Here is a 17,694-nt window from a genome sequence, read left to right on the forward strand (position 1 = left end):
TGAAATTCACAAAATTACACATAGCCCACTATTAACAGGGATAGAACATAATATGAATTATTAGTAAAGAAAGAATTATTATTTTTATGAAGGGATTCTGATACCAGTAATGTACGTGGAAACTATTTAATTAAAAGGTTTTACATTTTACAGTACATCGGATATTTTATTAGGCTTTTCTTTATCTTGAATTATATTATTTTATATAAAGATCGATTGTAGATAAAATTTTTCCCACTAGTTTAACATGAGAGCATCCAATCATTAAAATTACGACAGACTTGATTTGTGAGCATGTTATGTGTTTATTTTTAGTTTACTCCATCAACGTCATTCTGTTTTGAGATTTATTAACGCAATTCAATACAAAAATGTATGAATACGCAAGGTCGGTATTACCGAGAAGTAAGAATTCAGTCGAAAACTGCTCAAGTACTTGTTATCGATAACATATGTAAATATGTACCCAAGCAAATTACTCATATGTTGTTTAGAAGCAACATGTTTTATGTTTGGCGTATTTCTTAGGAAGCTCAAGTGCTACCCCTCCCCCACTCATAAATTTCACAGCGAGTATCTTAAGCTGCTCAGGATTTATTGGCGATTTGAATCGAGCGCCAGGGTGGGCGAGCGCCAGGTGTTACTCAGTGATATTGCTAGTATTATGGTAAACTGCTTCCGATGAAAATGTGGATGGAAGCTATGCATTTTCAACTTGGAGCAATAAATATTATTCTGATCTATTTAATATCTTTCGAAGTAAACTCGGTCTTAAGTAAGATAGTCTTAAAGCTGAATCATACATAGAATATGAAAAGATGGGATTTTTCCATTCCCGAGTTGTCACAATCTCGGCAGATGCCGGATTTAACCTAATACTCATCTAGTACTAAGCGCCAAGTATTAAGGCTCGGACAATCCTGCTTACTTAAAAGAAAGGGGGCTGCTGCTAGATTAATGGGAGAACCCTGAATAGCAAACATAAATCCCTCCGTTTCAGCAAAGAGCTCGTCAGCACACAGCCATCTTCGACTTCCATTCATCGATCTGCTCTTGGTCTGACTTCACCCCATTCATCACTAATCGATCCTTCAAGTTAAGTGGAGCCAACCCACAGTCTGCCTTACAAACAGCCGCATGCAAGAGACTCGCCTATCCATTGCTGTAAAAATAATTGCGCAGCGAGTCGACTTGGTGGTGGTGTTATGTCACCAAGTGAACTACACCCCTACCTCCGATGTTACTTGACAGCATCATTTGCTAGATGATGCATCCGGGATTTTGACATAGTAGTCCGTATCCACCGTTGGACGTTTCCCAGATCAGTTTTCGTCCACGCAGCATTCCGAATGCACACGCTAGTGAAGGGGTAGCGAATACATTCAATGCGTTTATCTTATTCTTCCCCGAGATATGTGATTTCAGTACCATCTTTATGCGTCGTTGGAATTCGAACAGCAGAGCATCCTTCAGATCCACAACTCAAGCATGGGCTCCTTGCAGAATTCCTAGATATTTGTAGAAGCCTGTCTCGATCATAGCCTGGATGTGCAGGTCACCAATGTTATATTCGGCATGAGGCTTGTGCTGACCTTTAAGAGTAGCTTGGATTCGACCCTTGTCTACTACGACTGAAGTATGTACTGTGAACGGAAGGCGGAAATGGCAGGGGAAAGATCACACATTAAGGAAGGGCGCTAATTGCGTGGTTGGAATCCACTCTCCCAAGATGACCGATGGGTGAGTCGTCCCAAGGGCACTTGACCCAGAACAGTAGAGAAGGAGCGCAGGCGCCTCAGGAAATCATGGACGGAGCTGAAGCGCACTTCATGCAACCGCGAATGATATGGTTGACGCATAATCCGCATTAAATTTTTTTATATTTTCAACAATCCAGCAACGCACGCTGAGCTGGCATGGACAGGGAACGAAATTAGTGGGACCCAGACCGGTTGATCGACGGACAACTGATGAACTGGATCAGCGGTACAATTGAATTTCAGAGAAAGTGCATGCATTCTTTAAAAATTTGAAATTTCATGCAAAGAAATCTGTGAATCAAAAGGAGGAATCATTCAAATTCAAATGGCCAATGCGGAAAACATGCATCCAGCGGTAAATACGTGCTATGTGCTGTATTGGTTGATTTAGAACCTGGCAGCATGGATTCAATACGTAGCGGACATACACGTACATTTTCTGACCAGATAATTTCGTGTTCGCACAATCCGGTGCTGGTAATAACTGGGCCAAAGGACACTACACAGAAGGGCTGAATTAGTTGATTCATTATTGAAAGTTGTATGAAAAAAAAAATGGCGAATAACAGAAACGTGAGTTTTGAGAAATAATTTTTAGTTCGCTGGGTTGCATTTCAGTTTCGTTTTTGTTGCAGTGATTAGTGATCTTGCCAGTCCTCATGTATTCGTCGGAGACTTGGGTTCTTAGCAAGAAGAATTGCGAACTCTTGGCCGCGAAGAATTTTTAGCCCCCTACATGAGGATGGACGATTCCGTAGCCTACATAACGACAAAATCTATGAGCGATACCATGACCGTCAGGTTGTGGATAAAATCCGGCTCAATAGGTTACGATGGGCGGGTCACTCAATCCGTATGGATGAGGATGATCCCACCCGGAAAATCTATAAGGGCAACATCTATGGTAGAAAAAGAAGACGAGGCAGACCCTGCCTAAGATGGAGCGATGGCGTAGGTCAGGACGTCAGACAGCTTTTAGGGATATCGAATTGGTGGACCTCGGCGCAAAACCCGGATGTCTGGAGTTCCTTATCAAGGCAGGCCTAGACTGGATACCGGTTGTTGCACCATTGATGATGATGATGATGACTAGTGATCAGATGTGATCCAAGGGAGGCCATTTGAAGGGGATTGCGTGCGCTGCGACTCGATTTGTCAATATTGACTTTTTTTCCTGATTTTTCTGGTAACGGAAAGATCTCCGCTTCATTTAGTTTTCCACACCCCAGAGTGCGCAGTAGCAAAAGTTGTGCCTTCGCCTGCTTGTACTCGAATTGTGTTTGCTGTGCTGTTCCGAATCCAGAACAATCCTCCCTTGGCTCTGTCCAGGACCAGGACAGGTACGTGCTTGACGGAAGCGTATCTTTACTGAATTCATAAATAATCTAAATGTGTGTATGGTAGTTACTTTTCACAGCCACAAGTAGTGCAAACTAGGTACTTGCGCATTCATCACAGTAAAGGAAGGACTCGCGAGGAACTGTTCACTTCCGCTAACCCCCATGCAACTGTGTTGTTAGCTAGACTGCTATTTGTCCGATAAGATACGCGATTATACGCTTTGTCCTGACAATTACTGAGAATTATTTTTTTTTAACGTGCTTCGTGCTGAATCCACAAAATCGAGTACGTATGCCGAATGGTGTACTTCTGCATGGTTTGAACCAGACTGCGTGAGAGTCCCAAAACATAAAGGGAAGCCCTGAGGGATTTAGGCACAATACCTGTAGCTTACACTATTATGGGACCAACAACCACCCGCTCGAGACGCCAAATTTCTTTGATTTCTGGAGCCAGGGGCTTCTCCACGTATTTGCGTTCGATGTTGCTATTATGGTTGTTAGGTATGTGAAAACAAATCCGTGCAGCTCCGACATCGTGAACCTGGGAGGGCTCCTAGCCGACGACAACGGAAGGCACTGTGAAAGAAGGTGAAGTTTCTTGGAAATGAGGACAAGGACGTTGCTACACCACCAAGTCTGGCGATATCCAGAGAAATTGGACGCAAGAAAGCGGCACTTTCGCTGGAAGGTGAGGACAAGCTGGTAACACCGATGAAATCCACATTGACCGCAGCAGAATTTTCAGTTAGCGGCGGTTTTCATATTAGACTGCACTTATGGCTACAAATATAAGAGTTAGTCAAATGAACTTGCAGCATGCCAAAGCTTCTTCATATCTACTGGCGGCAAGGCTGACAAAACCGCTAGACTGTCCTCATATATTTCTGGTTCAAGAGGCATGGGTTCATTTTAACAGAATCTGTGGTATTGGATCAGTCGAGGGGACTGGAATCTTTTTCGGAGAAAGTTCCTCGAGGTAGAGAGCCTGCATTCTGATGTCAAAATTGTTAGAGGCAACGATGCTGAGGCAATTCTGTTCCCCACAACTTGATGTCATCTAAGTACATAAAGTGTCTCAGTTCGCACTTAGCACGTAGGTCATACTTTATTGAAAAACCATGCCCTCTAGCATCATCCAGTAGCCATGAAAGCGGATTCAGTACCATGCAAAACCAAAAGGGGCTCAACAAATCCCCCTGGAAGATGCCTCTCCATATATGGATAGGCTCAGAGGTATTGGCACCCGAAGATGAAGGCACTGATAAGGTGGTGTGTCCCCCTTCCATCGTCGCCAAAAACTTTATTAGTTTGAGATCAATACGATGCAGATGTAGGGCATCGATCAGCCAGGTATGCGGAATAATACCAGGTTAATGGTAGAAGACAACTATTAGAAACGTTCTAATTGTCTCTGCTTACTTACCCTATGATTCTTTGTGTCCTCCGCCGACGCAAGAATTAAGGGATCTGATAGTTTATGCAGAATCAAGTGGCCTTGAACTTTTAATAGGTTGTGATGCGAACGCTCAGCATATTTGTTGGAGCAGTAGCAAATGTAATCCTAGAGGAGAGAACACTTCAGCTGGTCTGATGACCGCGAACGTAGGGTGTACCCCTACGTGGAGGCCATGAAGAAGTGAAAAAATAATCAGCACTTCAAAGTTGTTAAAGTTCATTAGAAACTGCCGAGTGCTAGATGAAGTCTCACTCTCAGATCACCGTTATTTCGTCTGACTATTGCAGGCGAGCAGCCTGTAATACAAGGACGGAATCGTAGAAAAACGGATTGGACAAAGTTCAATGAACTTCTTGGCGACAAAGTTGAGCTTCCTAGGCGACTAAGGACTCCTTTGGTGATAGAAGATCAATTGGAAACTCTTAATCGCACACTTTTAGAGTGGTTTGAAGACGTGATAAAACGGTTTCGTGGTGGAAACGAGAATTGCAAAAATTCAGAAAATCAACCAAACGTTCGAAACGAGACTGTTCTAGAGCATACTGTGAGGAACTGGAAGATGAATGGGACTGTTCTCTCTCTTCCTGGCTGTGCAGAGTTCTTAATAAGGGTGAGTCCAGACCACCAGATAGTACTTTTAAGAACTCCATAGTTGAGTCTATACAGACCCTCTTGGAAGTACACCACCCCGGAGAACGGGTCTTAGAAGTGGGAACAAGAGAATTCTGCAACTCTTCAACACGAAGGTGTTGCAAGAGGAATTGGGACACTGCGAACGCGATTGTTACCAATGAAAAGGCGAGAACTACTATACTATCATTTGAATACTTCAAAGCACCTGGCATGGATGCCATCTACCCAGCGATGCTAAAGGATGGTATAGAGCACTTAGAGCAACTTCCAAGAAATGTTTTTCAAGGATGTCTTGCTCTGGGTTACGTGCCCTCCTCTTGCCAGAAGGTGAAGGTAGTTTTCACACCAAAGCCTTGAACTTCAGGCAAATCAGCTTAGTATCATTTCCACTGAAATGTCTGATGAAACTGGTTGAGCGTGCATTCGCCAGAAGGCGCTAAGGTCGCTCCCACTAAATGAAAGCCAACATGCTTACCAAAGTGGAATGTCCTGTGAGTCTGCTCTTCATTCTTTGTTTTCAAAGATAGAGGACACAATTCTGAAAGGCAATTACGCCATTTGGGGGAGGGGAGGGTGTTCGTAGACATTGAAGGGGCTTTTGACTGCGCGCCCTTCCAAAAGCTCTGTGATGCCGCCAGAGAGCATGGTGTTGATGAAACTCTAATAAAGTGGATCGACGCTGTGATAACGCAGAGATTGTTATGTGCTGAAATGGGCGTTGACCGCTACCTAACAACGGAAGCGATGAAAGGCTACCCTAAAGGAGGTGTGCTATCGCTACTTCTGCGGAGTATGCTGATCAACTCACTACTACGAGAACTGCAAAATCTGCCAATACACGTTCAAGCTTATGCCGATGACTGTGTTGGCTGTTGTTCGAGATCTCGGAATAGTGTGTAGAAATACACAACGCACCGTTGATTTGATTTACAGTTGGTTTCTCAGGCATGGACTTTTAGTAAATCCAAATAGAACTATAATGGTATCGTTTACAAAAAGGAGGAAACTGAATGGTCTTTGCCTTCCAAAGGTGAGGGGTGCAGCCTTTCAACTCTTGGGAGAAGTGAAATATTTGGTAGTTATTCTAGACAAGAAGCTTTTTTGGAACAAACATGTAGAGATAAAGATGAAACGAACTCTCGCAGCTTATGGGGCTGTGCCTCGACATGGGGACTTATGCCTCAAGTAGTAATATGGATATACGTTGCTATCATAAGGTCGATGTTCACTTATGCATCCGTAGTGTGGTGGGTTAAGGTGAAAAAGAGTTTCGCTGTAAACTAGCCACACTGCAAAGAACTGTGTGCCTGGGTATCACCGGTGCCATGAGCACCATATCCGGCGCAGCTCTGAATGCATTACTCAATTTGCAGCTCTTGGATTTATTTATTTAGAGTACTGCCATGAGAGCAGCTCAGAGACTAATTCGATTAGATATATGAGAAAACAATCGACGTGGGGACACAGAGCATTGGAAGATTGATTGGAAGAATCTAGTTTTAGCAATGCCTTCCGAATCTGGGATTCCCATACATCTCTTTGATAGAAGATATGATGTTATCTTGAAACGGTGAGAAAACTTTGACGAACCAGTGAAATGCGCGTCAGGATATACTGACGTCTTCTACACCGATGGTTCAAAAACAGAAAATGGTCCTGGAGCAGGAGTCTACCTCTCGAATGAAAACGAAAAGTGGCGCTTTCCCCTTGGGACAATACACTACGATCTTTCAGGCTGAATTGTATGTGATCCTAAGGGCGACAATCTAGATGACTGATGAGCGGTTGAAGGGCAGGCGCATAGTAATCTGTAGCGATAGTCAAGCTGCATTGAGGGCGTTGAGAAGTACTTTGATCACTTCAAAAATCGTTCAAGAGTGTAGGAACCGATTGAAATCTGTTTCTAGATTCAATACCGTACAATTACTCTCGGTACTTTATCATAGATGCCTTAGCAAAAGAAGCTTCAACTTCCCCCATGTCCGGACTGGCGCCAGTAATTGGGGCGTCGGTAGCATTGGCTGATGCTGCTATTAAAAGCTAGGAACTAGCTTCCCATAATGACAGGTGGCTGAGCCTTAATGCTACTAGATACACATACAGATAATGGTGGTCAAAGGGTAGTATAGGTCCCAGGGCGAAACGTGGATTGGTACCCACGATGGAGCATAAAACCTGGGAAATGCCTGCTGAACCAACACCAACAGCTCTACTACCAAACCCTATCTCCACCTCCACGTGGTGACCGCTGGGAGCTCTTTCTTAACGAAAAGCTGCAGACGGAGAAGGATGAAGGCGAGTCTCCCGCGCCTAAAAACGGGACAAATTGTACCAACTGGTCCTCCAGGTTGGGGGTTGGGTAGGGCTGACAACCCTACACGGAAAACAACTCGTTACGAAGCCACAACAGGAGCCTCGGATAGGACGGATTTTAAAACGACGGACCCGGCAACGAACACGGAATAAAGATTTGCGCATTTTCTCATGGAACGTGCGCTCCCTGTACAGAGATGAAGCTGACCAGCAGCTAGCCGATACCCTGTCCCAATATAGGGCTGATATAACAGCATTGCAAGAGATGCGTTGGACAGGGACCGGTTTCCTGGAGAAGAGCCACTACATCATATATTATAGCGGTCATCCAGTAAACCATGTGCTCGGAGTAGGTTTCTTAGTCAGCCAAAAAATGAAACCTGCTGTTATCGGCTTTGAAAACATAAGCGAACGGCTATGCACTCTGCGCTTGCGAGGCAAGTCTAGAAATATAAGCCTCATAAACGTTCACGCCCCTACAGAGGAGACTGCAGAGTCGGAGAAGGATACCTTCTACGAGGCAGTAGAACGAACCCTCGAAGCCTGTCCCAGATATGATATCAAAATCATACTGGGGGATTTTAACAGCCAAGTAGGGAAGGAGCCCGTATTCAGGCGATACGTTGGCTCCCATAGCTTACACGAAAAAACAAATGATAACGGATTGCGGACTATTCAATTAGCAGGGTCACACGAAATGGTTGTTGGAAGTACCTGGTTTGCGTGGAAAGCGCTCCACAAACATACGTGGGCCTCTCCAGATGGGACCACTTTCAACCAAATTGACCACGTGTTGATCGAACGCCGCCACCTCTCAGCCTTGATGAATGTCAGAACATATAGGGGGGCCAATATAGACTCGGATCACTATCTCGTTGGCATGGTGCTCCGAGCTCGAATAACAATACCACCTAGAATCCCCTCTGACAATCAGGTGAACGCTAACACTGAAGCCATCCACAACACAACCCTCCGCGACACCTATAAGAGGGAAATGGATACCGCAATAACCGTAGTCAACAGAGGACCTGGAGATGAAGCATCAACAAATGATCTTCACAATCACCTGAAGAACGTTATCATGGACACGGCCACAAACATACTTGGCCCCAGCCGCAAAAGTAGTCGCAACGGCTGGTTTGACGATGAATGTAAGCTAGCAACGGAACGGAAGAATGCCGCATACCGAGTAATGTTGCATTCTCAAAGAACGCGGGCACGCGCAGAGACTTATCACGAACTCCGACGAGTGGAGAAGCGACTTCACAGACGGAAAAAGGAAGCCTGGGAGAACCAACAAGTCTATGAACTAGAAAAGTACATGGAGCAACCGCACCAGGCGCGGAAGTTTTACCAACAAGTCAGCAGAATGAAGCCTTATACACCTCGATGCTCATCCTGCCGAGACAAAGAGGGAGATCTGATTTCTGACAAAATGGGCATATTGGAGCGATGGGTTGAGTACTTTGATGAGCTACTGAACAACCAGAACATCGGCGAGTTGGAGGTCCCGCCAACTGAAGACGAAGGACAAATACTGCCACCACCAAGTTTAGGAGAAACAGTCCGTGCAATTCATCGGCTAAAAAATCATAAGTCGCCAGGAGCCGATGGAATTACAGCCGAATTGGTTAAATATGGAGGCGACCAGTTACACCAAGTGGTTCATCAACTTGTGCTCAAGGTGTGGGACAGCGAATCAATGCCTGACGATTGGCAACGTCTCATACATAAAAAGGGAGATATCACACAGTGCAGCAATTATAGAGGTATCACGTTGCTGAGTACCATCTATAAGATATTCTCCACTATCTTACTAGGCCGGATAGCCCCATATGCCCAGAACATCATTGGCCCATACCAAAGACGCTTCACTCCAGGCAAATCAGCAACAGATCAGATTTTCTCTCTGCGGCAAGCGATGGAAAAACTGTTGGAATACGGACAACAGTTGCACCATCTGTTCATCGACTTTAAAGCCGCCTATGATAGCATAGCCAGGGTAAAATTGTACACGGCCATGGGAGAATTCGGTATCCCGACGAAATTAATAAGACTGACTAGGCTGACCCTGACCAATGTGCGAGGCCAGATAAAAGCAGCAGGATCACTCTCAAGACCATTCGACATCAACAACGGTCTACGACAAGGGGATGCGCTATCATGCGTCCTCTTTAACCTGGCCCTCGAGAAAGTGATCCGTGATGCCGAGGTAAATGCAAGAGGTACGATCCTCTTCAAGTCCACCCAACTACTGGCCTATGCTGACGATATCGACATCATGGGAAGAACGACCCGAGATGTACAAACTGCCTTCATCCAGATCGAGCAGGCGGCGCGAGATCTTGGGCTGCACATCAATGAAGTCAAGACAAAATATATGGTGGCAACGTCAGCACCGAAGACGAATCAACCAGCAACACCAAACCGCACTGGTCAAACACAAACACGAAGAAGAATAAGGATAGGAGAATACAACTTTGAGACCGTTGACAATTTCTCCTATCTAGGGTCGAAAATCACAACCGATAACAACTACGATGATGAAATCCGCGCACGGTTGTTGTCAGCCAACAGAGCCTTTTTCAGCTTACAAAGACTGTTCCGCTCGAAACGTCTCACCATAGGGTCAAAGCTCTTACTGTACAAGACTATGATCTTGCCAGTCCTCATGTATTCCTTGGAAACTTGGGTTCTTAGCAAGAAAAATTGCCAACTCTTGGCCGCGTTCGAGAGAAGAATCCTCCGAAGAATTTTTGGCCCCCTACATGAGGATGGACGATTCCGTAGCCTACACAATGACGAAATCTATGAACGATACCATGACCGTTCGGTTGTGGATAAAATCCGGCTCAATAGGTTACGGTGGGCGGGTCACTTAATCCGTATGGATGAGGATGATCCCGCCCGGAAAGTCTATAAGGGCAATATCTATGGTAGAAAAAGAAGACGAGGCAGACCCTGCCTAAGATGGAGCGATGGCGTAGGTCAGGACGCCAGACAGCTTTTAGGGATATCGAATTGATGGACCTCGGCGCAAAACCGGGATGTCTGGAGTTCCTTATTAAGGCAGGCCTAGACCGGATACCGGTTGATGCGCCGTTCATGATGATGATGAGATACACCAAACTTTTTCTGTCAGAACCAAACAGACATACTGCAATATTTAGCCTGTCGAAAACCAGGAAGACTTGAAGAAGTATTGTAGTATTCTGACTGGCCATAATTCACTAGCTGGGCATATGTTCAGAATTTTTGGCGCTGATATGCGCCAACTATAGCGGGTAGCATGAAATCCATTAACGGAAATCCTGCGATACATAAACGAATCCGGGATATTCCGTTTGACGAGGGACTCGAGTACAATGGACCACTAAGGTCTGAGTGCTCAGAGGCTTTGCCTCGGCCCCACCTCAAACACACATACAAGCGTGTGTAAATAAATTAACATAAAGTAGAGAATTAACGAATAAATATAAAACTTAATAAAATGTTAATACAATTAGCATAATTTTTACTATACTCTCATTCCAGGTGCAAGAACTGGCAGGTCCCGGGGTTTAACGTAAATGTCTATCATGTGGGGCCAATACCACGGTCCTCTTCGGACAGGGATTGATTTGGAGACCACAGTCAGAGTCCGACTGAAATTGTCACAGCGGTACTAATTTATACTGAGTGCATGAAAGGTCTATCTAATATCTCTGTTGCAGCTGAGGGGACAACGCCCGAGTTGTACAGCACAACTCCACATTATGGGTTGAAAAACAAGGGTAGAAAGTATAAATAAATTTCGAAATAGAAAAATTGGTTAATCCAGGTTCAGCTTCATAAACGAATCTCGAATATCTAATTTAAAAAATTCAACTTGTGCAACAATTTTTAGCCCACAATGTATATACACATGCTATTCTAAAACATACTAGCGCAAGCGCATTACCTAATTTGCGCCTGATAAACACCTCAATCATTTCGACAAAATGATCTTGGCACGATCGAAACCGCTTTCACTTATTCTAATGCGTTTGACGCACCCACGTACCTTCAAAAGGTGTGCCCTCACGCTCCAACTTCTTAAAGAACAGGTCCCTGAGCGTCTCTATCTGCTCCGCAGTAGGAATCAAGGAACCACTCATTTTCGCAAACGATATTACACACTTTCCCGAATCAACTATTTACGGTCACTCCAACTTAAAACTTTCCTCCCAATTGATATTTTCTTATCAGCACCTTCCCTAATCACTTATTTATAGACTTTTATCTAAGGCACCGACGAACTTTGATAGGAGGTCATGATTACAATTCAGATTTGCTTTTTTTAGCCGTTTTATTAGGAGGCTGCGTTACAGATTCGATTTTATCTCGGAACAGTCGAAATACGGCATGGTGATGCTAGAAACCGTGAGTGCGTAAATTGGTTGCTGCAGGAAAAGATTGTTTAGACGAAAGGCATTAAATTCTCGCAATGACCATAGTTTACGATCGCGTTGATATCACCGTGGAGGAGTAACAACAAAAACAATCGCGGAACGAGCACGAATCACCTATTCACATATGAGAGTTCCACATATGAAATCGAGACTGATCGTAGAATATACTACGCCCGCTCCGCGATACTAACAACTGACGGACTAAAAACCGCGAAAAATACTTCATTGGGAGCTCGAGGCAGATATAATAGAAATACTAAGCGCGACAACTGGGGAGCAAAATGAATGTAGATTGTGGAGACGCAGAGTCTCTTGGGGGCTAGTCGTGGGGCCAGAAAAAATCTATTACTTAATTTTTGGGTCTATTGTTTTGGGTTTAGTCAACGAGGTTGAGTCAGATGGATGGAAGCGGCCTTTGGTAGGTTGGAATGTTCGTAAATACAATGCTCGACTGGCGACTATGAAGACTGGTATTTACCTTTAATTCCGATTATTTCCAAATTAAAGTGCAAATTAATTCAAAACGACATGTGCTTCACGTGTAACGCTAGGGGACCCGGTTTTTCACTGTCATGCATTTGCTCGATTAAAAGGTTTTCGTGTCAAAGGTTGAAAGCGTATATTATTCGAGTATAAGTTGGCACCAGCCTGTCCCTCAATTGAATGCAAACTACATGGTTCAGTGATGCAGAATCTTTTCGATGAAGACATTCCCGGCGCTATTGAGATCACAGATAAACTCCTATTATTCGATCGTCCTTCAATCGAGCTGGAACGGAGATATGCATTAGATACAATGCGTTGCAACATAAAGATTTCCTTTCAGAGATGAAAAGAGTTCCATGGAAGCTAACTGTATTTACATGTACGAGTATATATGAATTTAGGTTTAAAAGCCCCTTAGAGAAACTTTCCAAGTTCGCGATAGTCCCTTAGTAGTGCACTGCCGGGCACTATATGCACATCTAACGATTACTATTTAGACTGCTACTGTAACTACTCGTATCATATCATATCAGCATAGATACTCAGATATACTGCGGGGAATTGTTCCACTCTTTGATGCATTGAATATCCAGTCAAGTATCCGGAGGAGTGTAGCCACTAGAGACTATGAGCCATTCACTATTATAACACATGAAGAGTTCTTACTTCATGGCATCGGCACTCATGCAATGTATCTAAAAGCGGAAAAGGCTACTTTTACATCAGCTGAGCTAATTCTACTCGTTGACTTTGACCGCAAAATCTACTAGAATTATGCGTACTGTCACTGATACATATATGAGCAGTTATGGGAGTGCATGCTTGATTATGCGGAGCATATAGTATGGATGTAGCTTTTATTCTACAGAGGGGGGAGTTGAGAGTTTATGTAGTCTAGAGTAGATACTTTTACGTATTTTTTATTTATTGTAATGAATTTATAAGAGAGTACGTTTACTTGCAATTTTACTTGAAGTCGCTTGCCCACTCTTACATGACCAAGTTTGAATCTATAAATTTCGTTCACATGTGAATAGCCATATCGTCATGCAAATTAATTTCATGGCGCGTATAAGCTTAGAATGCGTGGACATATGAGGTAAGCAACTTAATATGATTTGCAAATGTGCGGAATAGTAGAGTTGTCCCAATACCTTTTAAAAAAGTATTTTAGAATATTTGATATTAGTAACCGCAAAAAGGTAAATATTCTTGATTTTATTCTGGAGTTAGATTATATTTTTTATGCATGTGCTATGAATGATTATTTACTATTCTGTTAAGGGGAAGTCGCGCCGCGTCCTTAAAAAACTATTGTGACTCTTTTACTGGTATAGTGTAGCTATTAATCATAGTATCTCAAACAAGCCTATAACCGTTAGGATTTTTAGTATATTCCCTACTTCCAGATCTCTCAACTTTGCATCTGATAATATTAAGTGTTCTCCCAGATGCCTCGACCTACTTTCCACAAGTGCCGGACACTGTCCCAGAACGTGTATAGGGTTTCATCAGACTCCGAACAGAACCTGCAGGCAGTGCCTGTAGATATCTGTAGCTTTCCTAGGTGATAGTTTAGCCACCAGTGACCAGTGAGAATTTCCACCATGTTTCAGAGGTTCTTTTTGGTGAAGTTTAAGCAATCCTTTGTGAGCTTGGGTTCGTATCTCTAATAAAGCACCCTGGACTGCTCCATTTCTGGTAGACCCGCTCAGTATAGTTTCTTCAACTTTTCCTCTTCATTTTTAAGGTTTTGTGTGAAACAAAACCTTAGTAGAATCGAGTCGATGTCTGTCTACCCGTCTGTCTGTCTATCTGTCACAGCCGAATTATTCGCAAACGGCTAGACCGATTGTTACGAAAATTGGTAAGAGTGTGTGATCTGTTGTTCCCTTTACATGCAGAAAGTGGCAGTCATTTTGTGTTAAGTTTAAGGAGGGCTTCCCATACAAGTGAATGGAGGGTGCAAAATTTTTTTTTATAAAATGTGGACATGTGGGGTATCAAATTAAAGGGCTCAATTAGTACTTTTTGAAACTGGCTCCATATTTGATATTGGGTGAAATAGAGGAAAGTGGGGGTTCAAAATATGACCCCCAAAAAGTGTAACAGGTCTCGTTCTCAGAACCTATCCAACCGAAAAATCTGAAAAAAAAAACACAGTGATGCATCTCTATGAAATCTAGGCCTCATAATACATCCGGTTCCGATATCTGCACAAATAAAGTTAATAATAATATATTTACACATTTTAGAAATTTATCCGGCAACCCCCCTTATATTCATTACAGAATTATAAAAATTGGCATGGGTGTAACGAAGAACACAATGCACAAGTTGGTCAAGTTTAAAGAAAATCAAACTATTATTACCAAAGTTATAAGGTGTGAAACTTTGCATTTTTGTGAATTTCGTGCACTCTACAACCTGTATGGCGTCATCATCACATCCATCATCAATTTATCAATACCAAAAAAATGAGTTCTTATGAATGGGGTCGCGAAGAATTATTTTGTTTTAGTTTTTTAGTCACTTGTATATGAATATCAATTACTTCAAACAGAGAAATGTATATGTAGGTATACAGTATATGCGTGCTAATAAAGTTTACGGGTAGTATCTATGATAATTCAGATAGAGATATTTGTACATTAAACCAGCGGTATTTAATATACATACTATATATGTACATATGAATGCTTTTGTGCACGAAGTAAATCGGTAATATGGGTTCGATTAATTTATATACGTGCATATATATGTACAGTATTCGGAACTAGGCAGTTTGTTTGTTTAGGATGAGCATAATATCTATGGCTGTAATATGTACGTACGTCTTCTAGTTTGGAAAAATATGAAGAAATATGTTGGATTTGTAGCTATGTACGGATAGAAAAATGTGCGTTGAAGTTTCTCACATAAGATGAATACAAAACCTTTATACCTGAAGCGCCAGCTTCCGGTATTCCGACTTGTTTAATGTTATAGTCATGAACCCGTTTCCGATTCCACAGAAGGGTTCTGGCCAGTGTAAAGGCGTCCCTGCTCTCTTCTTGGCTAGTTCATCTGCTGTCTCATTGCCTTCCAAGCCAATATGGTCTGGAACCCATAGTATCCAGACCTTGTTGAATGAAGCGAGCATATTCAGTCTCTCAAGGCATTCCAATACCAGTTTAGAGTTCACCAGGTTGATCTAAGTGCCTTGATCGCTGCTTGGTGCTTGGTGAGAATAGCATTGTTTTGCCTCCTGTAGTTCCTTTAAAGATTAAAGGAGGCACATTTGTCCATTGCGTATATTTCGGCTCGGAATGTGCTAGTGCGCTTACCGATTGGCTCCAAGTACAATTTTCTTGGACCAATGATACCAGCACCCGTTCCCTCTGCTGTGCGGTATCTGTCATTGTACCAAATTATCAGCTGCTGGTTTAAACCGTATGTCATAGCCATGCTCTTCCAGTTTGGCTTGTTACTCCATCTTGTTTCAAACTTCTTATCGAAGTGAAACCTCGTTGTCATGTTATCCCTTGGCATCAATAATTCGGGATGCCGCCTTGAAAGAATCTCAATCTTCCTTCGATTTAGGCAGCTCCTCGCCTCACTGATACTCCCGGCCATCCTTAATATTGCCCTCCTTGCTTGCATCTGTATGTGCAGAAGGAGGGGATTTAATCCCAGGAGGATCTCCTTATTACCCCACTGATACGCACGCAAGCCAGTCTTTGAAGTTTGTGTAACTCCCTGGTTTGTGTGCTGAGTTCAGTCTTTTTTGCCCAGATTACCATCTCATGGGTAATCATTGGCCTTACTATTGCAGTGTAAATCCTCAGCAGTATCTTCGAGCTCCAACCTAATTTTTTGCCTACTATAGACAAGACTGCTTCCGTAATTTTTGGTCTAGCATAATTCCCTGTTACCTTATGGCTCTCATGTGACCAAGCTTGCGTTTCATAGTGAATGCTACTGTGGTGGTTTTGGCTGGATTGATACGTAATCCCAACTTCCTGCACCTGGCACTAGTGACGCTTAGTCGAGTTTGGATTCTATCACAGTGTATCTTCATATTTGCCCTTACAGATTAAAACAATGTCGTCTCCGTAACCCTGAAACTGTATTCCAGTATTTGTTAGCACGTCCAGGAGTTCATCCTTCACCATATTTTGCATAAGCGGCGATAGTACCCCGCCCTGTGGACAAACTTGGATAGTACTCATGACAATAGAATTTGTACCTGTAGGTACTTCTATTTGCCGACTCTTTAGCATTTTTAAGATTTTGTGTAAATCACAACCTGATTAAAATCAGTTTTATGTCTGTCTGTCCGTCTATCCATCTTTTTTTTTAAGGAAGTGGAAATCTTCAAAAGGCTCTTACATGGGCACGCTAGAGTGTGGGATTTCTACCCACTAAAACCACCCCCGATTCTCCCCCTACCCCATGGAATCACCTTTAGGTATCACATCACGGGGTGGGGTTAGTTTACTCTAGCTAGGTCTCCTTCCGTCTACCCGCGGGGTGCGTAACTGCGCTTTCTTCACTTCTTCTGTTTTATCCTGGATTACTGTGATCATGGAATTGATCGCATCCCAGTCGTCCTGGCAAGCTACCATTCTCCGGAAAAAATTTTCCGATGATAACACTTCACCTAGAGTTTCCTTGAGATTCCTCCTTTCTTCCATGAACCTAGGACATTGGAAGAATACGTGCGCTGGCTCTTCTGGGACCCTGTCGCCGTTAGGGAAATTACGTGAGGAGTCCAATTTAAACTTGTACAGGTATTGACGGTATCCTCCATGAGCGGTGAGAGACTGGTGAGATTATAATTGATCTCCTCATGCTTTCTCTCCAGCCACTCCCAGATGGAAGGGATCAACTTGTAAGTCCAACGACCCTTTTCTGATTGGTCCCATCGCTGTTGCTATCTGCTTATGGATCTCTCCCTCTCCTGCGATAAGGGAGAGACGGAATTGGTATTATGAATGTTCATCATTTCGGTTGCTAAGCTCGAAGCTCTTTCTCGTCTGATTCTTGTAGTTGCTAACACTGGATGCGTGAACACTTTTTGAAAGAGAGAAATGGGGTCCGTGATAGATGTCACATTTGTTAGCGATGTTTTAGCTGAAGATCTCCAGTGGTCCATTTTAAGCGACTGTCTAAAGAAGATGACACGGACCCCTGGGATGGCGCCTATAAGACAATAATATCTAAAGTCAAAGGCAAACGCACCTCACCAATTTCTTGCCCTACTCTGCACAGAATATGAGTACCATTAACTT

At 43.2% G+C, this 17,694-nt stretch overlaps 1 protein-coding gene across 1 annotated transcript in view; it reads right to left on the reverse strand.

The window, feature by feature from the left end:
• Positions 1–12,166, reverse strand: part of LOC119647703 (motile sperm domain-containing protein 2-like) — an 81,130-nt gene extending 68,964 nt beyond the window's left edge. The window contains exon 1 of the mRNA XM_038048788.1: positions 11,548–12,166. Within this exon, the coding sequence (XP_037904716.1) occupies positions 11,548–11,641 (94 nt within the window). The 5' untranslated portion in view covers positions 11,642–12,166. The remainder of the gene's footprint in view (positions 1–11,547) is intronic.
• Positions 12,167–17,694: the final 5,528 nt, after the last annotated feature.

This window comes from Hermetia illucens, chromosome 2 (assembly GCF_905115235.1).
Source record: "Hermetia illucens chromosome 2, iHerIll2.2.curated.20191125, whole genome shotgun sequence".
NCBI lineage: Eukaryota > Metazoa > Arthropoda > Insecta > Diptera > Stratiomyidae > Hermetia > Hermetia illucens.